We start from the raw sequence: 26,735 nt of genomic DNA on the forward strand, positions 1-26,735 counted from the left end.
ATCAATTGCGGTTTGGTTTGGTTTCGCGGAGTGATGCGTTCCTGGATTGTAAAAAAAAAACTACATTTCCCATACATCCAATTGTCACCCACAATTACGTAACAAGTCCTCGCTCCTCCCATCTCAACCTATCAGCGACCGTTTGCGAAGTGGCTAGTTCCACACCAAAAGTGGGTGTAATGGACAAATGCGGCCACTAACATCAGCGAAATAAGACGCCTTTCAAACCATCAACCTCCTTACAACCACAGCCATGTTTGGCAGGTCACGGAGCTGGGTTGGAGGGCAGGGGAAATCGAAAAATATCCATTCCCTGGATCATTTAAAGTGAGTAGCTAGCACGAGCACATAAATGCTAACGTTATCCTTTACGTCAATTGTTATACAGTACAGAAATAGCTTTTAGTTACGAGCGTCATTATATCCCAATTTGGCTTCATTTGGAAAATAACACATTTTGCTGTGTATTTTTTATATACAATAGCTTCCCGTTGACCATATTCTGCTTGCCACTTCGGGCAAATATTGTGACAAACTTAAATGTTGTTGGAAGTGAACCTTCACACACCGTCGCCAAAGTCCACGTTTATCAATTAAACAAGAGTTGTCATTTTTCCTAGTCAAGAACCCCCCACCCCACCCCGTCCCCACAATTTTAATCTATTTTGCTCATACTGTATGTATGTTATATTACCTTCAGGTACATGTACCATGTCTTGACCAAAAACACTACAGTGACGGATCACAATCGCAATCTCCTGGTGGAGACGATACGTTCCATCACCGAGATCCTCATTTGGGGGGACCAGAATGACAGCTCTGTATTTGAGTAAGTCACATTCATCATCCCAACATAAATGACATGCAACCCCTGTATGAGAGCTTAATTTATTAGTACTTGGGTTTTTATTGTTGTTGACAAAGGATGCGTTTCCCAGCGTTTGTTAAGTGACAATCTAATTGCAATTTTCTGAAAATCTATTAGGAGCACCACAGAGATTTTATTAAGCTTGTGAATATTATAACATTTGGGAGTTATTGTCAAATTTATTACAAGCAATGCAAATGCATTTCAAATAAAATTCGAAATAAATAAACCTTTGTTCTCGACTGTTTTACAAAATCACATGATTGACCGATAAAATGAAAACATGATGGATTTCCTGTGGTCAGCTTCTTCCTAGAGAAGAACATGTTTGCCTTCTTCCTGAACATCCTGCGGCAGAAGTCAGGGCGCTACGTGTGTGTTCAGCTTCTCCAGACTCTTAATATTCTCTTTGAGAACATCAGACACGAAACATCTCTGTGTAAGTATTTGCCTGTCAGACCGAACACCGTTATTTTTTAATAGCACTAAAAATAAAGTAACAAATATGTCAAATAGTTGTTAAAAGTATAAATTCTTCTCTTCTGTGCAGATTACTTATTATCCAACAACCACGTGAACTCCATCATCGTCCACAAGTTTGACTTTTCAGATGAGGAGATCATGGCCTATTATATCTCCTTCCTCAAGACATTGTCGCTCAAACTGAACAATCACACAGTGCACTTCTTCTACAATGAGGTGAGAGCACAGGTCTTATAAACCTGTTTAACTGTTGCTGTAATGAGGCCATCATACGAAACAAAATCACAAGTGCAGACACGATCATCATTATTTGTATGAATGGCCTAAATAGAGAAGTTACTCAAATCACCAAATAGAAATGTTATGAGTGGTGTTTTTGTTGTGTTTGCAATAGGGCTGTCAAAATTAAAGCATTAACTCAGGTGATTAATCGAATTTTTTTTAACTCCGTTAAATGTTTTAACTCAATTAACTCAGTTTGATTTACTTCAAAAATAATTAGCATACTTTGCAAATATTGCTCCATATTAGCTGTACATCTTAAGCACGCCTAAGAACAAAACATTGTGTTCAAGTTACCACTGGGCCTTGCAAACCAGCACTGCTGGAGTGTGGTGCTTTTGGGCAGTTGTGAGAAATGTTTCGAAGAAAAATGGCTGTCAAGATGTCTCGATTTCGATCGTATTCAAGAATCAAAGAAAGCTATTCCAACAGTCTTTGAATTAAATATACTTCATATTAGGTGATTTTGCATCAATTCCAAGATATTATTCAAGTAAATATCTGTTACAAGCTTCGCAAAAAAATTGTAGTTGAAAAATGTAATTAATCGTGATTAATCATGGAATTTTTTGTGATTAATTCATTAAAAAAAAACTAATCACTTGACAGCACTAGTTTGCAAGCATGTCAAGGCTGGCTGAATCGATCTGGTTTACACAACAGGTGTCAGCAGTCCTGTTGGCTTCTATGTACATGGGAAAGTTATTGGTCGTTATTTAACTTTACTGTAAGTGACTTGTGATTTGAATCTGAACCGGTTTTCCTGTGTACCTCAGGTTTAGATATTTCTGTTCAGCTCACGCATCTAGTCCCATGTGTTTCCTTGTTAATATACATGTTTAGTTGTAGAAAGAATTTCAGCATCTTTTTTTGAAATATCCTTTTTTTTCTGTGTGGTCTTCTCTGAAAAATGAATTTATAAAAAATATCTTAAATTGCCTTGGGTATCTTATCAATCATGGAAAATCTGTTTGGCTATTCCTAATCTTCTCCAATACCTAATTTCTACATGTTAACCAGATTTTGCGAAATGTTCCCTTATTTTGTCCTTTCTAAACTACTGCTCAACTCATACTGTTATCATTTTTCCGCCTCCCCCCACACCCCCTTCAAATTGTATTGTGTCTAGTGTGTCTCTTTGTGTTGCCTTGTGGGGCAAGCAGTACCTTGCTCACTTGTGTCCCTCTCTCTATGTCTCCCACACACAGCATACAAATGACTTCGCCCTGTACACTGAGGCCATAAAATTCTTCAACCACCCTGAAAGCATGGTCCGCATCGCTGTCCGCACCATCACCCTCAACGTGTACAAAGGTGAATTTCAACAACCTGCATGCGTATATCCCGTTTACACTGGTTGATAAATGTTTGCAAAGTGGTTTTGTAATCAGAGAAGTAAGTAAACTTTTCTAGACTATTTTTTGCACTGCTTTCAGATCTGCCCCAGTTTTTTTTCTGTAGTATATTGGGTTTTCAAAATGAAATATTCATATAATGTGATAGTATTTAGTCTTATTCAAAAATGACCGGTTAGCCCACAGGTGGATTTTTTATTTTCAGAAGCGTCATAGTTACAAATTACAACCGATGGTAAAATCGATATTGTGCAAGCGTTGATAAAAAGTTAAAAACAAAAAAATGAAAATCTCAAAAACCTGATGTGCTGGAATAAAAAGGGAAAGCTATTTTTGAAATTAGCATAAAAGAATATGCGTTTAGGGACAAATAAAGCCATCGCTAACAAAAATGTGCTGTTGATCGTTGTACAACACAAATACATGCAACATCCCCACACATCCAAGCAATACTACACAACTATTTCTTGTACATTCTCTTTCTACTGATAACTAATTTTGCATGCGCATTACAGTGAGGTAAAGATGTGATTAACACAAATGCATTGCGTCCAGAATTTGTGTGGTAGATGATGTCTTGATGTACATTACAGACCCATGCTACAGAACCCACTGCTCAGAACATTCTAAGTGAAGTTATTGCTGACTCTTAATAGCCTTTCTTCTATGCTTGGGCAGTTGAAACTCCAAATTATTAAAATTATTACAACAAATCTGTTTGTCCGTCAAACTGTTGCCGTCACAAGACCTCTATAAATTCTGCAGGCAAAGAGTGAAGTAATTAATGTTATTTTTTCATTTCTGTAATGAGAAATTAACAGCTTGTTGAGGTATAACTAATAAAAAAAAACAGTACAATTACTCACCTTTTGATAATGCATAACATAGGTGTAGCGGATGTGAAATTGAGGATAAGGGGGGGTGAAAATTATTCAACATCATGCATTGTGCGTTTAACTGGTTAGCACGATGACCTCACAGTGCAGAGGTCGTGGGTTCGATTCCGGCTCCAACTTTCCTGTGTGGAGTTTGCATGTTCTCCCCGTGCCTGCGTGGGTTTCCTCCGGGTACTCCGGTTTCCTCCCACATTCCAAAAACATGCATGGCAGGTTGATTGGACACTCTAAATTGCCCTTAGGTATGGGTGTGAGCGCGGATGGTTGTTCGTCTGTGTGTTGTGCCCTGCGATTGGCTGGAAACCAGTTCAGAGTGTACCCCGCCTGCTGCCCGAAGATAGCTGGGATAGGCTCCAGCACTCGCCACCACCCTTGTTAAGAGGAGTGGTACAAATAATGGATGGACGGATACCATTCTTAGCGGTTAGACATGACCTGTGTAAAAATAAGCTAAGCGTTGAATTAAAAAGAAACAAGCATGCCCCCCCCCCCAATGGAAGATAACTGTAAGTGAGTCTCTTCACAGTAATGCTAAGCAAAGCTGACTTTGTGGTGTACTTTAATCCGTATTGTCAAAAGCAGCTACGACTGGTGGGTACTTTTTCCCAGATTCTTTGGTCATCCTCACATTTTTTTTCTCTTTTCGCCATTACTAGGCCAGATGCTGCCGCAGAGGGATACTTTGTAATTCACCCCCCCAAAAAAACAACAGAAATAGCCTATTTTCCGTTTGATGGCACTCATCAGTTTCCCATTTGAAACCGCTAGCATTCGTCTTTAGCGGCATCAGAAGAAACACAAACTAGTCAAAGCAAAAGCAAAGCAATGTTGAACTCAGTTTTGTGACTACGGGCATTCAACTTTGGAGGTTGCACCAAACAATTTTTTTTTTAATGTGCACAAACAGTGACATAACCAAATTGAGTCAAATTTGAGGCGTGCAGTGATGCAGTAATATTGCTGTGTGTGTATAACAAGAACATGGTTTCGCTTGTTTCCACATTTCTCCACTTTGCATAACATTCCATTGCCTCAATATATATCGAGTCACTGCAAAATATTTGCAACGGCTGATTTTAAATCTGTCTCGTCCTGCATGTAATGTAACGTGTGTATAAAATGTAATGTATAAAACGTATGCAATGTTATGACTGGCCTATCCAAGGGCTTCTCTTTCGTAAAAATAAGCTTAGGATGATTGTTTTTCTACATACAAACCTTGTTACTATTTGATGCTTCTGGTTGATTTCTCGGGATAAGCACTGCGGCGTGTTCTGGAAAAGGATATTGTTCCGTATTATTCTTTCTCTGTATACAGTTTTTAGTATTTCAAACTAAAATAATTCTTGATATGTAAAACAGTAAGTCCTTTTCCTAGAGTTTTCAGTTTTTACGTAAAACAACAAATTTAGTGTTCCCTCCCATCCTCTCCTCGATCATAGCCACACCAATATTCACCTTAACACTGTGTTTGTTTGCCCCCCCCCCCCTTCCTCAACAACCACACCTCCCTCTCCCTTCTCCTCTCCCCTTCCCCTCTGCGCGCCCCATCTGCCTAACTCCAGTCTCATGTAAGTTGGTTCCATTCATTCAGTCTTATTCTTGGGCTGGGTATTACTGAAGCTACATTTTGACATGATTGGCTGCATCATGACAAACAGCGCTACCTCACAAAGCTGAGAGTATCTGATGGAAGTTTTCAATGAGACTCAATTGGATGCCATATATTTCTGAAAAAAACTCAAAATAATATGATCAGACATCACACAATTGTTTTATTGATACCCAGCCAAACCTTATCTGTTTGAGTGTGTTTGTTATAGATATGGGACTGTCTTTGCAATCCCTGCTCTGGTTGATCATTCTTAATCACCCATATACAGTGCATTCAAAGAAAATGTGCATGCCTTGTTTCTTATTTTGTTGATTGATTCGATAAATGTTATCATTACCGTGTGCTTTATTTTTTGGGGAGAGCAAAACTACCTGATTTGTACTTGTATCAAAACACTAGGAATAAGGTTTTCCTTTGCTTTGACTGTATTTAGTCTGCAAAGTTTTAAATGAGACCAGACTCTGACTTTACAGTCAGCCCCATTCCACAGTATTTGGTCAACTGGCAATTACTCTGTCAGAATATTGAGTTGGTCTCACCTTCTGCAATAAAAACTGCTTCAAGCAGAGTTTTGTACTATGCTCTCCGTATTTGTTTTTGTAACATTTGTGATTTCAAAGATCATTAATGTTGAGCAAGTAGACCTGGTAAACATTCATGGTTATAGTTTAGCCCAATAGTTTATTGAGTTCAGGGGTCTCAAGTTCTTCCACCACCAAACCTATCGAAGCATACTTTGTATTGTCGACCGGTTCACAATCATGCTTGTGCAGAAAAGGGTGTTTTTCTGTGGTTTTGGAAGCGCACTACATTTAATAAATAAATATATTTAGTTTTAATTTGAGTGAGAATCCCCCTTTTTTTAATTGCAAGTACACAATTTGTGCACAGCCCTTAACTGAGTGTAACTTGTTCTCGAAAATATAAATATACAGTAATAGAATTTTTTTTGGTTCACTTTAGATTTTTTGCCTACTATATTTTCATGACACTATCAACTTTTTGCAGTTGCAAAGTGTGCACACGTGCGTGTGTCTGCGTGGGTGCAAATTTGAATGAGTGTGCATGCATTATAAGCGTGTGATAGCAGCAAGTGGTCTCCCTAACCTCTTTGACTCTCTTTAGTGGACAACCAGCACATGCTGCACTACATCAGAGATAAGACAGCGGTGCCGTATTTCAGCAACTTGGTCTGGTTTATCGGCAGCCATGTCATTGAACTGGACAAATGTGTGCAGACCGATGAAGAGTAAGTGCCTATTTCCATATTAGTATTTCTCTGCGTTGCTGTGTTTGGCCTGTAGGGGTAAGTCTTGTCCTTTGCTGGTTACCTCCTAGAACAGAGGTATTCAATTAAAAGTTGCAGACGTCCACAACGAAAATTTCTTCCAATTAAAAGGTCCGAACCAAAGTCCAACTTCCCGAAATGTCTAGCCTATGTTCACATTTTTACATAGTTTCAATATTTAGTCATTTTCAACAGGAGCACACTTATATACGAAATATTTAGCAATGTTCCCATTAAACACCTGTTAGGCTTTTCCAGCGATCTCTGGAAAATTGTGGCTGGACTCTTAAAACGCAGACACAGGAAAAGATGGTTTACAAAGATATTTATTATTACACTGAATATTCAGTTATCCAAATATAAATCTAGGTATAGAGGTATCTATGTATAAGGTTATATCTATAATTACAACCGTCGACGAAAACGATTAACACAAAGCGCTGGTGGAATAACTCACACCAGGAAAAAGGAATCACGACGGAATGAAAAACGCTTGCAAAAGGCAAGGAAACAAATAACGAAAATAGCTTACCGCAAAAGGGCAAGAAGAGGGCCAATGAGTGAAAAGAGAACAGAAACGAACCGAGCATTAACTGGAGACGAAAAGAACAAAACGCTGAACACAACACACGAAGCAAGAACACTATCGATACGAGGAGCATGAGCAATGTGGGATAATAATCCGACGCTGACTTGTCAGTGTTGGTGGCTTAAGTAGTGTGTAATCAGTAGGTGAATGAGAGTCAGGTGTGGAGCTGGTGGGCGCGTCTCTCCGCTCCTGATGACATGGCACGAGACGATGGCTGGAGGAAACGTCCCCACTCAGCTGAGAAAACAAACACAACATGGCATGACAGAAACGGGTCATGACAACACCTTTTCCAGTCAAACAAATATAAGGCGTTTATTTCACATTCAAGAAAATGTGGCTCCAGGAACTCAAGTTTGCCACTTCCAGAAAAAAACAGTCAAATGTCTACTGCAGAAATATATCAAGTCCTAAGCATTGAGTTAACATCTTTTACCTTTTTTTTCTCAAATCAAAGAGTTATCGGCCTAAAAAAACGGAAAGCCTAATTATCCGAGTAAAACAGGTCGACATGTTCAGTACACAATCAATAAAAATGGCTGTCCTCATGAAAAACTAATTCAAAATGAGCTTTGACACCACATTTTCTTTTGAATATTTTTTTAACTTCTCTTAATGAGAAAAATGAGTTTGTGACTGCCCTGCCAGTAACTTAAATCTGGGTTGGAACGGAGTGAGGGCCGTTGAGATTTGGTAGATTATTTCATACATCTGGGCTTAGTGTTTTCCTTTAAATAATGTTTGTGCAACCACATTTAAGCACTCCTTCACAACTTCCCCATCACTTGAACGTAAACAAAAATGTAAAAATCTGTTGTACTGCACTCGAAGTTCGATGTTTTTGCGTGCGCTCACCTCAGACTTCAGCGGATAACTGTGCACAAAAGGGCGGTGCTTTGTTTCGTTGTGGCGCTTCGCAATGTTGCGACGGTTTCGGAGCATATGATGCACACTGGTTTGAAATTGGCTGCAGCCAGATCAAAACTAAATTTCTCCGTCCATTCATTTAAAACAAGACGCATCGACCTCGCTAACTTTTTAGCAAGGCATACTGTCAGCAGCACTCTCTTCCGGTCTGCTGCGCAATTGGCAGTGGATCGTGAACAAAAGATTTGATTGGCTCAAATCAGTGACGCCTTTTCCGTATTTACTAGAATTGCAGCGCCAACGTTTGCGAATGCGCCCTGAAAAAAATTCATCGTAGAGCGGTCATCGGTCCGGTCCGAACCATCGCGCGGTCCGGATCCGGGACCGCGGTCCGCCATTTGGTGATGCCTGTCCTAGAAGGACTTCAATCACAACTGTATTGTATTTACATCATTAAGATGCAGTTCAACTGCAATTGATATTTGAAAGATAAGTGATAATGGTGGCTTTGTCCTTAAAATCAATACCTCCATATCTCTCTGTTGCATCTCAGGCACAAAAATCGAGGCAAGTTAAGCGACCTTGTGGCTGAGCACCTTGATCACCTCCACTACCTGAACGACATCCTCATCATAAACTGTGAATTCCTCAATGATGTTTTGACCGACCACCTCCTCAACCGCTTGTTCTTACCGCTTTATGTGTTCTCATTGGTTAGCCAAGAACCGGTAAGATGGCTCAGAATTGCCGGATAAATCAGTTTTCATGGCTTAATGTAATATTACTGGACTTATGTGTTTTTTTTTAAGCATGAAGAGCGAAAGATCAACCCTCAGGTGTCCCTTTACTTGCTGTCACAAGTAGGCAACACACGCACAACACTTAACTAAAATTGCATGGTTGATGAATGAATCCCACTGTATATAGCATCAGTTTTGTTTTGTATTTCAAAGTTCAACCTTTTGATCAAAACAATTGCTCTATTTTTTATGTCAAGTATGAGAAGAAAAAATGGCTTATGCACGCCCCTTCAAAATCCAAATCACTAATTTTTTTTCTCAAAGCCTGAAAATACTTGAGTATTTTGAGACAAGAAATCAACTGTCGAAGTTTTATTTTTAGGTACTGTATGTACATCTGCATATGATAGACAACTCAAAAGACAGCATACATTACCAGAAACAAACGATCACATTTTTAGGTGGGCAAAAGTGTTGTAACTGATAGACTTAAAAAAAGAATGGAGTGAGTAATCACTCACTGTTATTTACTGGCAAATCCTTTGTTTGCAGTAACATCATCAAGCCAATAACTCACTGACATAGCCAAACATTTGTGAACTGAGTAAAAGAGTGAAGACTAAGTAAATATATTGTTTACACTTGTGTGATATGTTGATGAGTTGTTTTTCCTCTGGATATTCCAGGTGTTTCTAATCATCCACTATCAACCCCTTGTCAACGCGCTGGCTGATGTCATTTTCAACGGAGATTTGTCTGTCTTCATTCCACAGACAGGCCTTCACAATGCACAAAAGACCACTGTAAGTCATGTGCCTTTTTAGATATGCACAACACCCACTTGCACGGCAAACACCCGAATAGCAAGAAGGTTGGAACAGTTATAGTAGTAATTCCACTACCACGGGTCCATCTACAGTGAATTGAATATTACACACAAATGTCAGTGAAAACTGAGATGAAAGCTGTAATAACCACTCCTCTGCATGAATACTTAGAAAACTGGGTGGAATGCAGTACGTTATTGTTGGCGTTTAGACTTCTTGACACAACTATGTAAGAAATGAAATTAGGCATCAGCCACTACAAGGTTCGCGCATCGCTGACTAATGCCTATATAATACAGAGTAGACACGATGACATGTTGGCTACAGGGCATCGCATTGCGTCTCAAAGACACGGTAGCCTGTGTATGCTAAAGTTAGCTTCTAAATACAACGGTAACAATGACAGACATGAAATCTGGCTTGAGCCACAACATGCTTCTTTTTCAGATACTCGTTCATCACAGCCGAGCTACCGTGAAAGGGAGGTTTGCATCATATTAAGTATTTTAGGTGAAAAGCGCCCGAACTTTCCACTTTCTCTGTTGCTAACATGGGCCAATGGCCAGTACTGCTCCTGTGTCACAGTCAGGCATAGAGCCAGCGGGAGACGAGGCGGTCCCACGAGAAAAAAATAGGCTGGTCATTTACTTTATAAATTAATTATACAGGATTTTGATCGACTACATCATTGTGATTTGTCGATTAATCGTGGCAGACCTGTACACTGAATGCTTGATATTGTACAAAAGCAATTTCTTCAGTGCTGTCCCATGAAAAGATTGGGGGGAAATATACAAAGATTTCAAGTGTGTATTCACTTTTATGAGATACCGCAAGTTCCTTCTGATCCCTTTCGCGCTACCACCCGCTTAGTTTCCCCATCTAATTCCTCTCATCACTACATTTTTAAATTTAGAAGCCTCGCCCCCCCCCCACCCCACCTCCATTGTCTTTGGTTTTGACCATCTGTCTTTGTAGTTGGGTAGGTGTGAGCAAAGTAGTGAGCATTTCTGAGAACATTTGCGGTTGTTCTCTCCGCTAGCTTTGTGTTTTTCAGAAGCAGCCTACCTCTTCAGTGAATGCGAGCAGAGGTGTGACCTCGTACAAATGTTGGTTGAGACGACCACAACAGAGAGCATCTGCACCCAAACACATCTGCCCTTTTTTGTTTCAATACAAGCAGCCGCTCTGTGTGTCTTTTCTAGCATGCATACGTTTCTAAACTGCATGAATGTTAGATTTTAAAGTTTTTAAAAACGTGTAGGACTTTTGGGGGGGGGATGACATGCTTTTATTTTTGCTGGGTTACCTATTCAGCTCATCTTGCGCAGCTTTTGTGTTATTTTATGTTGCAGAAGTCCGTTTTGTCACGCAGTGTTTATTCATTCCGTATTTGTGGCATGTTTTAGTTGTGTGGACAAGAAAAAGGGTTGAGCGTGTCTATGTGGCTTTAATGTACCATGACCTCCATTAATTTCTCAGCATCGTCTCGAGCGCGTGAGCGGTTTACCAGAACCTAGTGTCTAACAGGTGTAGCACACACGCCGCCCCCCCACACCCGAAACGATACTAGTGTGTGGTTTATGTGCATGCAGCAGCCACCACAGTGCGATCAATCCCACAGGTTTCACTGATTCTAAACTGTTCACTTGCTGCTGGAAGGGCCAATTACCATTGTTGCTTCCAATAGAGACCCTAATATTTTTTCCTCTTAGTTCTATCACATGCTAATACTGGTACTAACATGAGTCTTTGTTGTTTTAGTAACTCTTAAGTAACTCAAGAAAGGGATAAAAAAAAAAAAAAGCTTAATTCTGGTTAAACACATTTTGCTGTTTACCTATCTTCGCAAGTAAAAAAAGAAAAATCCTATTTGACATTCTAATAATAGAATATGTATTCTTTTTTTTAGGTTAGATACATTTTTTGTTTGAATACATTCAGGAAACGACTCTTTCCAGCATGTGAGTACGTATGCTGAGAAACTAACTGTGCTCGTTTTTGGTATGCGTTTTCCTGAGAGGAGTGAACACCGCACGTACACACACACACACACACACACGTGCGTCTATGTGCTGCATGCTGTCGTGTATGTGTGCGTGGTGGTTTGTGCACGTAACTAGGGAACTTCAGTTTCAGTTTGATATTTGTTTTGTTTTGTACCACAGAAATACTCTGAAAACAGAGGCAAAATGAGGAGCGACTGTCCCAGAAATTAGTGGGTCAATTATATTAATTGTATTATAGAGTTTTTTTTTTTTTTTTTTGATAAATGGCTTCACCTCATAATACAGTCAGGTACACTCAGTCCACCATTCACTTATAAGATTGTCACTTTCCTCAAAATTTTTTTCAATGTTTGAGGTTATTGGCATCATTACTCAGTTTTACTGTAAGACCCTGTTTTTATCCACTTGCAGATTTCTTATCTTACACACCAGCTGTTTCCTTTTAGAGTGTGCATCTGTAGTTTGTGTGCGTGTGTGTGTATGTGTGTGTCAGCTTTCAGTTATGTACCATTAGCGTAAACTGACTACGATCAACCTGACACATAAGTATGAATTTACTGTAAGAAAGTGTGTGTCAATAAGTGCGTGTGGTGTGTGGTCTTATATCGCTGTTACCTTGGTAACTGTCTACCAGCAAAGGCTATTAGTGTATCTTGCTTTCCGGAATTCTTCCTCTAGGGTTGCAGAGTGCTTGCTCACTCTTAGAACTTGGACTTACTTTAAGAATAGTCTTTTGAGATTCACATGAACTCATTTCCATCGATTATTCGATGTTTGGCGAAATATAGTAATCATCATGCATGGTTTTTCAGGCTAGTTCCAGAGGGGTGCGTCGCTTTACCAAGCCACCAGAATCTTTGGAGCGCTCACTGGAACTTTCCCGCCACCGTGGCCGCAAGAAAACCCAGAAGAGACCAAACTACAAGAACCTAGGCGAGGAGGATGACGACGGGAGTACCGGGGGAGGAGGAAGCAGCAGCAGCCGGGAAGGGGCAGATGAGGGCTGGGACGATAGCGGCCGAGGAGGCGAGGGAGGCCGAGAGAGGGAGAAGGGAAAAGGTACAGAGGTTGTAGGAACAGGTGGGAGTTCAAAGGGGAGCAGAGCGAGTGGGGAAACGGCGGAAGGTGAGTGTGAGTGCAGGATTGCTCACATTTGTTTACCCCCATTGGTCTACAGTCTGCCATGGTACACCCCTTCTATCTGAAAGCAACCTCTGCAGCAGTCCTCGTCTCCAAACGAAAAAGAGAAACAAGCTCCAATATCAGCATTGTCTGCTGCTGCTTAAACACACCTTGGCCTTTTAATTCACGAAAAGGACAAAACACTTCAGCGAGACCAAAAACAAGACATTAATAAATTCTCTTTGGCTAGTTTTGAGATGAAGCCTTCCTGCCTCCCCTGTTTGGCGCATTGTGATTTCCCCTTGGTGACCACTGATCACACATCAACTCCTTATCATTAGAAGTCAAGTGTCCATTTCCACAATGACATCATCCATCCTGTGCTCCTCACCTGTCCGCCTGTCTCTTACTCTAGCTCTGTGTGCTTGTGTGTGTTTTCGGTCCAATATCTAAACAATGGAACCTCTGTAGTTTGAGCACAATCCACTGTGGGTCACTGGAAACAATTTTCCGTAAGATCATGATCAGTGCGTACCGCATACACCCGAGTCAAGAGAAAGCAGATTTTGATTAATATTACATTTGCGGAATATGAATGAAGCAGTAAAATCCACCTGTTTTTGCTCATCTCGGGGGCGGCCATTTTGCCACTTGCTGTCAACTGAAAATGATATCAAGGTTGCTCAGGGTTCGATAACGACATGGCATTCATGGCTTAGCTTGCCCGAGCAACCGTGACGTCATTTTCAGTCGACAGAAAGTGACAATACGTCCACCCCCTGAGATGACTAAAAACGGGTGGTTATTGCTGCTTTACTTATATTCCACAAACAGAATGTTAATAAGAATGTCGTGTTTAGATTCGTTAAGGCCTCATTGAACATTTTATTGTAAAGTCTTTCTTTGGGTTGACTTCCACTTTAGGACCTGTTGATCAACAATGAGTGCCCCCGCCCCAAAAAAAAGAGGTTTCATTGTTCATCCAAGTCAAGTCCTTCTTCACTTTGACTGACAAATTCCTTCTTTGCACACTTAGATTTCTTAACCGCACCTTCTTATATGCTGATATTTCGATACAGCATCAGCAGCTTGGTAATAGGGAGGTTTCAAAATGATGTCTTTATGGTGTGGTTACAAATATCTTTTTATATACACATGGAGGTCCAGATTCTAATTAAAAAAAAAAAAAATGAAATGAAATATTTTTCAAATATTAAGGTGGTAAATGAAGCCATCAGCGAAGTGAAGAGGGAAACTATTTTTATTTATTGACTGACTTATGTATAGTTTAATACGTCACACATTATGGGGTGATCATTAATGTGCGTGTGCATGCTCGCCTACAGAAATCGAGATGGTGGTGATGGAGACTTGCAAGCTGTCAGAGTTGACTGAGCAGAACATCACGGATGAAGAGAAGACTGCTGCAGCCACGCGCACGCACACACAAAGAAGCAGGTACACTTTCACACAAACATCTACAAGTGCAAGTTTGAATTAAATTTACTCCATTCTCATTCCACAGGCCTTTCTTAGAAATGGTGTACAGTGCCCTCGACTGCGCAAATGACGACTACCATGCCCTGTTTGTCCTCTGCCTTCTCTATGCAGTTTCACACAGCAAAGGTTTGATTCATTTACTGTATTCCCATATTTTTTTGTTTTGTTTTTTGGGGCGAAGGTCGTCATTCTTATTGCCATGTTACTCATTCACAATAAAGCAGCAGAAAACTGTCATGTGGGCCTTCCCCAAACTGTTGGTGGCATCAGCAAAATGACTTCAACTCAAGAATAAGCATTTTAATGGAATCTAAGGGTCAAGCAAACCCCCAATTGATTGATTACTAAACTGATTATTTAATTTGAGAGTTATGCCTGATCTTTTCCTGTTCTAATTCTGCCTAATCTTACTGCCTCCTAATCTTTTCTTAGGTATAAACCGTGACCTTCTGGAGCGACTGCAGTTGCCGGTCCCGGACCAGGAACGAAGCTCCTATAGTTTAGTTCTTGCTGAGAGGTTGATCAGAGTCATGAGCCAGGCAGCACAACCAGGTAACATGCTCATTTGCTTGTGCTTGTACATGTGACATGCTTTCTTTGTTTACATAAGCTCAGGGTTCATTTATGTGCATCTTCTGCGCTTAGATGGTAGAGTTCGTCTGGCTACCCTGGAGCTCAGCTGCCTTTTGTTAAAGCAGTCTGTGTTGTCTGGAAGTCCGTGTATAATCAAAGATGTTCACCTGGCTTGCTTGGAGGTATGACACACAAGATGTCTAGGTGTACCCATATTAGACCCTGGACTAAAACAAAAATGCTTCACTAATACTGAATTTAGTTGAAGAATGTTCATCATATCACTCTCTGATTTAAATATAGTTAAGCCTATCCCTTTAATATACCTCCCTTCTCCCCCTTCTTATTTTCATTGCACTGGCTTATATTAAGCAGGCGTGTCCTTCCTTGGTTGTGTCACACATATTGCAATTTTTTTTTTCCCGCCACAGTGAGGCATTTCAGCTATTTGGGATAAATATTATTACTTAAACAAGAGACACATTTAACACTATCATCCTCCAAACTTCTACCTGACAATATAATTTCAAGCAGTTTACAGTCAGTATTTATCTAATAATTTGACAAAAGCACACACACTACTGACTGCTTGGTAGCCAAGATACATCCCATAAAATGAACATAATAGAAATAAATCAATACAATTCCATGTAAGTTGGGTATTAAGGTCAGTGCTTCTAATAGTGTGTAGGCCAGTGGAGGAGACGTTGCTGGCCTTGACTTTACACCACTGCGTTAAATGCATTTGGGCGCTCGTTGGGGAGCTAAGATAGCTTGGCCCTGGAGATAGATGAAGGTGCTGATCTGCTAAACATCTCAAAACGTGACTTTTCACTGAGCTAACTTTGTTGCAACGTTTCAAAATATAGGCGTATTTATGCAACACTCATTTCCTGTGATTTCCGATTGATTTTAAAAATAATCTTTTCCAGGAACGGTGGGGCGTCCACGCTGAGCAATGTAAATAGAGAGAAAAAGTATGGAGTCACTATTTTCGTTTGTGTTGCCCTATAGACTACTTCCAGTGATTACTACCTCCCTATCAAAATCAATTCCAGTGTAATTGACTTCGCCCTTAATGATTTGAATGTCAAAATATTCTATTGCTTTCAACAATGTGAGTGAAAAAACAGGGAGACGTGTTACATTACACAACTATATGTACAGTAATAGAAAATGTATTTTGTGCAGTGTTTGGATTTTTATAAGGCTTTATACTAGATTTTGAACCATGCGGCTATTTCAACAGTGCGGCTTTTCTGTGCATTTTTCTTTCACCGGTGGGGGCGCTCTATAGTTCAGAAAATACACAAAACAAATCTTGATTTTTTTTTTTCCTCTTGGGTCTGTTCTGTTTTAATTAGGAAAGTTGTTGCCGTGTTAAACGCCACTCTTATAACAATCTGTTTATGTACCTTTATTTGCATTCACAGTACAAAATTGTTTTGAACATGCAGTAAACAATTTTTTTTCAACACAGAAAACTGCCGTTTATATGCATGTGCGTCTTATAGTCCGGAAAATATGGTAAATGCCATGGGAAGATCTTTGAAAAAATTCTCTTGATGTTCACTCTCTGATTGCTCAACAATTAATGTTGAAGCCTCTGAAGGCTGTGTTTTGTGACACGTGAACATTGAATGTTTGAACACAAATAATCCAACCTTGGTGAAACAGTTCTCATCTCTCAGTCTGACAAGGGCGTAGCAACATAACATACACGCAGAAAAAAAAAAAACTCAGACTTTATCAGACTGGTTATTTGCCAGGAGTAAAGTAGATCATTTTTGTGTTCTACTATTCTGTGTTCCACTGATCTTTTATTCCAGATATTTAAAATGTAATCAAAAACAACTTTGTAATAAGTACATAGACAAAGCCATTTTATACCCTTTCAATTATGGTCAAAATATTATATACAGTATACCAGTAAGTTTTACAACAATTTTCTTTTAGAAATGTATACATACTAACCATATATATTGTATAATAAAGTATGTTGTACTCTAAAAAACAGATTTGCTCTTGTGCTTGAATGTCATTTGCATCTGTTTGAGATTTCCTATGTGTCATGTACACAGGGGGCGAGAGAGGAAAGTCTGCACTTACTGCGGCGATTTTACAAGGTGAATGCGCAGCCTAATACACACACTGGAACTTCATCGGTCAGTGCACTCACCTGAACGTAAAGCACTGTTTACATTATTAACTTCACTTTCAAACAAGTACATTAAAATGAAAACATAAAAAAAATCTGATTTTAATGAGGTCATAGTAAGCAATCGGAGCTTTTCCCTCCAACCACTAACTGGCGTTGGCAACTTGAGCATGAGTTTATACACTCAGAGACTTTTACTTTCTCTTTGATTGCTTTCTCTTTTGGACTCAGTCACCACAGATATATTTGGACATTCATTTTCATTTTCTTTTAACTTTTTTTTGCCTCTCACCGCAAGACTGCACAAAAGATGAAATACTATAAAATGCTTTCCGTCTTCAAAAACTGCAAGAAACCAAAAACACGTATGAGCTGAGCTGAATGTTTGTACATTCTCAAGTTTGCTTAAACATTTTGAAACATTAAAGGGGAAGTAAAAAATAAATTGTCTTCATTATTTTTTATGCGCTCACACAACACAGCAATTTCCATCTGTTTTTGTCTAACTCAGTGGGCGGCCATTTTGCCTTGTACTGCCTATTGCTGTTAACTGAAAATGACTTCGCAGTTGCTCAGGTAACAACCAATCTAGGCTGACCTGATTTCTGGTTCTGGTCATGTGATGTTCACAAGCTGAGTCCTGAGGCACGGTGATATCATTTTCAGTCGACAGCAAGCGGCAAAATGGCCGCCCCGTGAGATGGACAAAAAACAGGTGGATTTTGCTGCTTGATTCATATTTCACAAATGCTAGGTTAATCACAACTCTCTCAATATCAGAAGAGAAAAATGCATTGTTGTATTAAACCACTTATGCATGTTTTTTTTTTTGCTTGTTTTTGGATAATAATGGTAATGGTGCTTTGATCGATAAAACGCCCATTGTGATCAGCCGATTTCCATAGAATAGTACGTGATCGGCATACAGTATATTGATCAATGCCTTTCATTGCCTATCACAAAAAAAAAAAACAATCACCCGCAGCTCTTACTTTGCAGCCTGCAAACAACGAGAGATGTGCCAGCATGTAATATAGCGTCCCCTCCCGCTTTCCTCAACTTTGCATGTTACAGACCAAAACAGTAACTGAATATATGTTTGTGCATTTTTTTGCGCTGTCAATTTGAAATATTTATATGAATATTTTATCAAAAAACAGTGGATTTTTTTTTAAATCTGGTTCATCAATTAATCTAAAGAATAATTTCCAGTTTAATTGATTTTCTAAATGATAGTTTATGGGGGGGCAGGGCTATAAAATTGAAAATGTGCAGCTAATCCATGTCAGAAGTATCAGGATCGGACTATCTCACTCATTGATGATTGGAATCGACAGCATAGAAAACTCCGATTGGAACACTCCTGATTATTCTATTTACTCTGCGATTCCCAGCCCCAAGATGGACGCACCCAAGAATGAATTATGAATTGTAAAGCCACAAATCCATCTTGAACAACACCCTCATATGAATCATACAGTTGTTGAGGATTGAGAATTGGCCTGTGCAGAATAATGTATTTTAAAGCTCTGCATTTAAAGTATTTCTGATCCTCTAAATTGCAGGGCGAGGAGATCTTTCTGGACATGTTTGAAGATGAATACAGGAGTATGACGGTGTGTTGGCTTTTTGTTTTCTTTTTTTTTTTTTTATTGCTTGCGGTTTGAGCACAACATTTTTGCTGTTGTTAAGGTGCGCACGGTCACGGTGCTTGATCGTTTCAGAGTAAACCGCTAAATGTGGAGTATCTGATGATGGATGCCTCCATACTGTTGCCACCCACCGGCACACCCCTGACTGGCATCGACTTTGTCAAGAGGCTGCCTTGTGGAGATGTGGAGAAGACGCGGAGGGTATGCCAAGTCACATAAAATCCGTTTGTGGTTTTGTTGTTTCTCAAATAGGTTCTGTAACGTTAAACCTCTCCTTTTGTGTTTGTGTGTCTCCTACCACTGTGCTTAGGCCATACGTGTGTTTTTCATGCTGCGGTCACTATCGCTGCAGCTTCAAGGAGAACCAGAGACACAGCTGCCTCTGACCAGACCTGAAGACCTTATTAAGACTGACGATGTCTTAGACCTAAGTAAGTTGGATGTACAAACAATACAATACAATACCACTTTATTTATATAGCGCATTTCACAACAGTTGGAGCTGGAACAAAGCGCTTTCCATATGGAGTATATATAAATTAGTGGGAGATTAGAACACAAATTAAAACTCATAAACACATTTACATTAGATACCAGAAGAACAGCAGAACAGTGACAATCATATGTTGTGTCGAAAGCTAAATGATGAAAATGTGTCGTCAAACGGGTTTTAAAAGTGGACAGAGAGGGGGCTTGCTTAACATTCAATGGGAGCTCATTTGATTCGAAGGGACTGGCAACAGAAAAGGCGCAGTCCCCTCCGAGGCTGCGCTTAGTCCTTGGCACCTCTACCAGCATTTGGTCTGCACACATGAGGAAGCTGGCGGGTGCGTAGGTGTGGTGGAGCTCAGAGAGGTACGCTGGGGCGAGGCCATTTAAAGATTTGAAGACGAACAGAAGTATCTTTAAGCGAAACACTACTTTTTCTCTGTCTGAGTTGGTATAAACTGAGAGTTGACAAACACTGTTACCCCATTGTTGGATTTACACCTTGAAAGGGAAGAATTGGAAGAAAATGTGATGACTAAACAGAAAATGTGATGACGAAACAATCTGACGTGGTTTAGGTGCATCGTGTATCTGTTAACATATCTTCTGTGATGACTCACCAACAAATTTGTTACTTCATGGAAGGCTTTGCTCAATGGTTGCAAATGCAAAAATGTCAAAAGTGGGCTGTTGCAATAGTAATTATTTAGAGTTTATCTTCCATTCGCATGAAACGTCCGCAGTAACTCCATGTCACTCAGATTTTTTTTTTTTTTTACTGGCAGTATATTAGAATGAATAAATAATAAATAATTCATTTACCTGAATTGAATAGATGAAAAAATACATTCAACATTTACTCTAGCGTTTTACTTTCAAATCAGTCACAGTAGTTGTAATATGATTAATTGTATTTTTTAGTTTAGTTTAGTACACCTTGTGGGATAATCTTTTTTTTTTTTTTTTAATATTCAGTTTTGTATTATTGGTAGTCTTTGTGGATTTCAGTAAAGGAAGGTTTCACAGCAGACAGTTAAAGAGAAAGTGAACTATTCCTCATTATAGTGAATTGTCCTGTACCATATAAAGAGATTAATTAAACACAAGTCATGTAAGTGCCTCTGTGGTTTTTGATCACATTTAGGGAATACAGCTCCTCCATTGTTTATGTGTGAAAGATTCAAGTGACACTTTTCTCAGTGGCTTTTACGCACCCCATATGATTCTGAATAAGTTATTAACAGTTATTTTAAAATTGTTGGGTTATTTTGATACTAAAAATAAAGTACACATATTAGCAGAAATGCACGAGGGTCAACCTGAAGTTACAAACCGACGAAGGTGAATAAACCAAAACCAGAATTGAGAAATGAGATAATCAAATAGTTCTGTGTACTTTTACTACATTTTTTTCCATAAAAAGGAAGTAAGACTCTCCAGCTGTGAACTCATCATTCGTCATTGCGGCAGAATTTTTTTCGTGTGTTCATAAAACTGACTTCTGAGTCACTGTGCTGAACTCTTGCAAGTGGCACACATGAGTGTCCAGCCGAAAGTACCTTTTAAAAATTGCATCCGAAAAGGGTCAATTTCGAGATCTGTTCAGAGTCGTTTTTCAAGAAGTGGCGTGCAAAGGGTGCAAATGATCGACCAACCTCCCCCCACTCCCTCCCCCCTGCTTGGCCCCTTTATTATCATGACGTGGCTGAATAAGAATCTACACTGACAAAGCTAAAAACTCCCAAGTAAACTGGTATTTTTTAATTGATGTAACAGAAAGTTAAAGCCTTGAGCAATTATGCATTTCGGCTCAAGTTATGCTTATGTCTGTTTCAGATAACAGCGACTTAATAGCATGTATGGTGGTCAGTAAAGATGGCGGCCAGGCTCAAAGGTTCCTCGCTGTAGATGTTTATCAGATGAGTTTGGTCGAACCAGAAACCAAACGGCTTGGATGGGGTGTCGTCAAGTTTGCCGGCCTATTGCAGGTATTTTCTTGTCTGTGCGTGGTGGCTTTTTCCTGATTCGTGTTTCTTTGCATTCATTGTATGGCTGCTGAAAGAATTGAATCGTTTTTTTTTTTTTAGTTCAAAGCGGTAAAATGGTCAACACATAATTTCTCCATTGTGTCCTTCATAATGATTTCAATTAGCAAGGTCAGAAGCATAAAGAAATGTAGCTATGATGCCATGGCATCGCTTGAAATGGTGTGGTCACATGGTTGTGATGTCATCCCTTATGAATAGGACCGGCTATGGTACATACTGTACTGTATGTGGTCAAATTCAGATGCCATATATCGAAGGCAGCAAAACATGATGATCAATTGTGTTGGTTGGTTGTACAAGACGTCACCGTTAATTCCTACCCGTTCCTTACAAAATGTTGTCCTCTGTTTAATATTCAACAGTTTCTTGTCCTTTTTGTTTTGCTGATTTAATCGGGAACGACAGCCTTCATTCAACCTATTAGTGTTTATACTTATTACCGCCTTGTTTCACGCTTGCAAAGTTCTCCCAATCTAAGTGTACAAGCACTTGATTATCTTCCCCCCCCCACCAGGACATGCAAGTGTCTGGTGTTGAAGATGACAGCCGAGCTTTAAACATAGTCATACATAAGCCCAGCTCCAACCCCCATGCCAAACCGCTGCCGATCCTCCAGGCCAACTTCATCTTTGCCGACCATATCCGCTGCATCATCGCCAAGCAAAGACTAGCCAAAGGTCGCATCCAAGCCCGACGCATGAAAATGCAGAGGATAGCAGGTGGGAATGCACAGGTTTTATTCTCAAGCTACTATCAGTGTTTAACTTCACAGTCGGCTATTTACAAGAACTCATGTGCGGAATAAAGAAAGTGAAACAACATTTGATCATTTCCATTATTAAAATCTCAGTACTGTAATTAGATCCATGACTAGTCAGGTCAGTTTTACTGGGTCAAACATGTTACTTTTATTTTCTGTAGCACTTCTCTTAAGCATCCATGCATCCATTATGTTCCACTTCTCCTGACGAGGGTTGCGGGCATGCTCTAGCCTATCCCAGCTGTCTTCAGGCAGTAGGCGGTGGACACCCTGAACTCATTGCCAGCCAATCGCAGGGCACACATAGACAAACAACCATCCACGCTCACACTCATACCTCGGGGCAATTTAGAGTGCCGAATCAACCTGCCATGCATGTTTTTGGAATGTGGAAGGAAACCGGAGTACCCGGAGGAAATCCACACAGGCACGGGGAAAACATGCAAACTCCACACAGCAAGGCCTGAATCATACGCTGCATCTTTGAACTCTGAGGTCATCGTGCTAACTATTCGACCACTGTGCCGCTCTCCTAAACATTAGTTATGGAATATAAATCAAAGAATGTCTTCTTATTTATCCAAGCCAGTAATGCCCAACATCCACTACCAAATGTTTTGCTGCAAACCAGTACTTAACCTGTAAAACAAAAAACACTGGGGAATTTTTTTTAGTCACATCCCCTTCCTCTTTCTGGTGTCTCTAAAAAAATCTGGCAGCAGTCAAGTCAAGGAAGATGTGGTTGGCTTACTATAGAATAATAAAATTGAGCTACAAATTCCCCCAAACATTTAATGTCAAAATATATTCATTCAGTCATACGTTTCTGAAGCCACTGCAACTGAACTGACCTAATGTTTTTTTTTTTGTGCTGTTTCCATTCCATCACATCTCGTCACGCAGCTCTTTTGGACCTGCCTGTGCAGCCAAGTACGACAGAGGTACTGGGTTTCGGTCAGACAACCAACGCCTCCCCCTGCGGTCTCCCGTTCCGTTTTTATGAGCAGTCAAGACGGGCGCCCAATGATCCCACGGCAAGCAGAGCTGTGTTTGCCTCAGTTGATAAAGTCCCGGGTAAGATTGTGATAATCATCTTTAATTTGAAATCAGTGTTTCGTGCATCCGTGGGTTGACGTATAGATGCAACTTCCACAGGATTTGCGGTGGCTCACTGTGTGTCACAACACACCCCCTCTCCTCTGTCCTCCCCTTCAACTCCCTCCAGCGGGAGTGGAAGCACAGGTCGATGTGACTCTGTTACGACCAGCACTATTTCAGCTCAAAGCCCCACAGGTAGAACAGTTATGCATATACGTTCCTTAGAGCTGTAGATACATGCTTAAAGGACAAACAACAGTACACAAGGAGGCAGAGACTCCCGAGGAGCTGAATTCTGGTAAAATTCACACCCAAAAATATGAATGACTGTTAATCCCGATAAGAAAGAAAGAACACTGTCCATTTTTTAGCTAATAGCATGTAGTCACTCAGTTGAATATCCCCAATCCTTCAAGGTTTATAGCAAAGCAAAAATGTTCTATTTTTAAATCATATCCAGCAAATTGCTGTGTAAAAAGTATTTGCTCTCTTCTCAAATTCACTTTTGCTGCACAGTTTCCACATGTGTTCTTTAAACTTTCTGGAATCAATGTTATTTTAACGCAACAGCATTTTCTTTTCTATGATCATTTTTAAAGCTGAAAAAATACTCTTGTATAGCAAAACTGTGACCTTACTTATTTTGATTAAACTATAATACATTTTTTTATAACCTATTTCATAACAAAGTCAAATGAATGTGCTCTCCATTAGTTCCAGAGCAAAGGAAAGGGGAAAATACAAAGTGCAGGGTTAACATTGAAATACTTAAAGTATTATAATGTATGATTTGAATTATTCCGGAACTGTATTGGGTTGTTCTTTTATGTTTATCTGTATTCATTTTAATATGAAAAATGGTATACTGCATTCCAGCATTTTTTTTTTCTAATTGTTTTGTTAAGTCTTAGTCTGGCTGCGAACAGAAGCCAGAAAAAGAAAAAGACTCATTAATCGAGTCGTCGTCTCATAATACTAAAATAGTCCCTTTTTCCACCAAAAGATGACGGCACGTTCTTGGAGAACACTCCGCCGTCCTCATCATGCGGAGAAGGCGAGGGAGACAGTGGGGACGTCACAAGCGCAACCTCCAACCAAGCCCCGCCTCCGACTCTGGCCCCCAGCCTCACCCCGGCTGCCCAACCCACAATCTCCCTCCTCACCGACAGCAACGCCGACACTCTGAGCGTGGAATCGCTGACACTGCTGCCTCCTGCGGATTCTCCGCACCTCCACCCATGCGCCAATCCCCTCGCAGCCACTACCTCCTTTCTCATGAGACTGGAAGAGGACAGTGATGAAGAGAACGAGGAAGAAGCAAGAAAACGAGAGCATGAGGCGGCGGTCTCGCCAATGAAGCCCGCCGATACAGATGGGACATTAAAAGAGGATCCCAATATGGAGGCGCTCATACCCTCCCAGGACGCAGTAGAGGATCCGCTGGCTGAAGATGAAACAGCGCGTGAGGGCTCTGTGGGGAGAGACTCACCTCAGCTGAAGGAAGAGGATACAGAAGATGGCGAAAAGCACATGGAAACACCTGACTCACCTGAATTGGACTAACAACACATTCTCATTGCCACACTTGAACACATTTCCCACTCCATGTGACAGTGACGTGTTGATGTGTCTCCATGCGTGACATAGAAAAGGCCATCTCAGCCTTTCCATTTGCGCACAAAGAAAACCTGTGGAAAAGACTCACACTGACGTAACTGGTGGGAGGCTCAAAGCACATCTGAGTTCATCGGTTTCACATGGATGAGTTTGTAGCACGCGTCAAAGCGTGTAACCAGCAGTTTTTTGTGTTCTTTTTTTGTTTTGTTTTTTACTCCTGGTTGATGGGATTTTCACGTGTTACTGCTGATGCAAGGTTTTAAAAGAGCTGATCTATTTTTTAAGTCTTACGTTCGCATAGCCACTGTTTTGTGATGAACGTATATATACACACACTGCTGCACAAGCCTTTTATGCACTGTTGTAGGTGTGCAAAGTCAAAAGGATTCATTCATCAATGGTTGTACTGTATATGTGCTACATTTGGTTAACGTCTTATCTTCGTTCTAACATTATTTCCCACTCAAATCGTTGCTTTTTTATGAATTGCATTAGTAACCTGCTAATGACGTGTTTGTTTCAAAAAGTTGGAGATTTGTGATAAGAGTAGTTTAAAAAAAACATTCAGCCAACTTTTTGGAATGTGTTACGGTTTAAAAGTTTTTTTGGAACCATTATAGACGGTTGAGAGTGCATTATCACTCACATCTGCAAAAGTAATCGAGTTCTGGATGCTTCCTTGTCATGTGCTTTATTTGAAAGCCTGCGGGCGTTATAAGATGATACGGCGCAGCCTGTTAAGCATCACGTGAAAGAGCAAGAATGGAGATAAAGCGTGTCGCAAGTGGTTTCATCATTCCAGTTGCTCTTTTGTCCAACCTAGTAACAACACATGAAGTCATTATTGAATGTATTAGTTTGATTCGCCCTCACAGAGCAGACCTGAGTAAACGATAAATAAGGATGGGCAAGAATATTTCGAAGTTATATCACAAAACTAGACCACTAAATCAGACCTTATTAGAGTTTTGAGCAACATCCTCATTATTATAATGCAGAACAACTTGACTAATTTGCAAAGCAGAACTTTACAACGGCAATAAACAGAAGTTTTTGTAAAGGTCAAAAACGAATGTACCACACAATTTTACCCAATCGCTGACGTTAACTTGGGTGTCTATGAAGGCTTTATTTGTACAAACAAAGATCTTTTGACTTTTCAGCTCCATCCCTCATCTTCTGTGCCATGGTCTACTTTTTCATCAGAAACTCCTCACAGTTGATTTAGTAACTGAGAAATTTGAAGCAATACTCTCTCTCCTCCCCACCCTTCATCTTGCTGCTGTAAATAGCACCAAAGTGATCGTGAGGATATGCTTAAATAAATGACAAAAAGAGCATTTAAACACTGGATGCTCTGGAGACACTTTTGTTCTCCATCTTAAAGATGTGTCGCCGTGGCAACATCTACCTGAAAATGCCATGACAAGCTGCCATTATTTAGTATCTGATTGTACTGTGTGTGTGCGCTGTAAATGCTTCTGCCTTTTAAACATGTAAGTATTGTTCATGACTTTGAAACAGAGGACTAAATAAAGAGCTGCAATAAATTATTCTATCTAACACAGAGACTGCAGCATGATTATTTGGAAAGGAAAAGACCCCAAAAATATATATTTGTCCTAGAGCAGATGTTGCGTGCGCTTTGTGCATGCGTGCCAGAGAGAACAAGTGATCGACATGTTTCCTGTCTTCGAGGAAGTCTCGGTGTGCACGTGTGAATGTGTTCCGGGCACTCCCATGACGTGTGCGTGTGCGCGTCTGTCATGACTACAAAATTGTGGTGTCACTTTGAGACTCAAGTTTTGACAGATTCCAAACAGTTAAGGGAACAGAAAACGACAAGTTGGTCTCAGCTTAAATACGACAGAATTCACAATTCATGTACAAAAAAAAAAA

General features: G+C 40.1%; 1 protein-coding gene across 2 annotated transcripts; it reads left to right on the top strand.

Moving 5' to 3' along the window:
* The first annotated feature begins 138 nt into the window (after nucleotides 1-138).
* clec16a (C-type lectin domain containing 16A) lies at nucleotides 139-26,399 on the top strand. 2 transcript variants are annotated; one of them, XM_088317220.1, is made up of 23 exons: nucleotides 139-327; nucleotides 701-829; nucleotides 1,174-1,307; nucleotides 1,419-1,567; nucleotides 2,842-2,947; nucleotides 6,625-6,748; nucleotides 8,797-8,971; nucleotides 9,053-9,103; nucleotides 9,670-9,786; nucleotides 12,632-12,944; nucleotides 14,288-14,399; nucleotides 14,467-14,567; nucleotides 14,874-14,993; nucleotides 15,087-15,196; nucleotides 17,096-17,140; nucleotides 18,738-18,788; nucleotides 18,897-19,025; nucleotides 19,135-19,255; nucleotides 21,150-21,301; nucleotides 21,876-22,080; nucleotides 23,025-23,195; nucleotides 23,277-23,414; nucleotides 24,223-26,399. In XM_088317220.1, exons 1-23 carry the CDS (start codon nucleotides 254-256, stop codon nucleotides 24,780-24,782), a joined length of 3,387 nt encoding a protein of 1,128 aa, XP_088173346.1. In that variant the 5' UTR covers nucleotides 139-253; the 3' UTR covers nucleotides 24,783-26,399. The 2 variants fall into 2 exon arrangements, with proteins under 2 accessions (XP_088173346.1, XP_088173347.1); XM_088317221.1 differs by having other exon boundaries at nucleotides 12,632-12,878.
* The last annotated feature ends 336 nt before the right edge of the window (nucleotides 26,400-26,735 follow it).

Source organism: Idiotropiscis lumnitzeri, chromosome 15 (genome assembly GCF_059441095.1).
Source record: "Idiotropiscis lumnitzeri isolate Australia: NSW breed Sydney's pygmy pipehorse chromosome 15, RoL_Ilum_1.0, whole genome shotgun sequence".
NCBI classification, from domain to species: Eukaryota; Metazoa; Chordata; class Actinopteri; order Syngnathiformes; family Syngnathidae; genus Idiotropiscis; species Idiotropiscis lumnitzeri.

Excerpts from the sequence above, each read along its gene's own strand:
- clec16a (XM_088317220.1), top strand. The coding sequence starts at position 254 with ATGTTTGGCAGGTCACGGAGCTGGGTTGGAGGGCAGGGGAAATCGAAA. Across the intron at positions 830-1,173 it reads AATGACAGCTCTGTATTTGA|CTTCTTCCTAGAGAAGAACA; the intron begins GTAAGTCACATT and ends TCCTGTGGTCAG. Across the intron at positions 9,787-12,631 it reads ACAATGCACAAAAGACCACT|GCTAGTTCCAGAGGGGTGCG; the intron begins GTAAGTCATGTG and ends ATGGTTTTTCAG.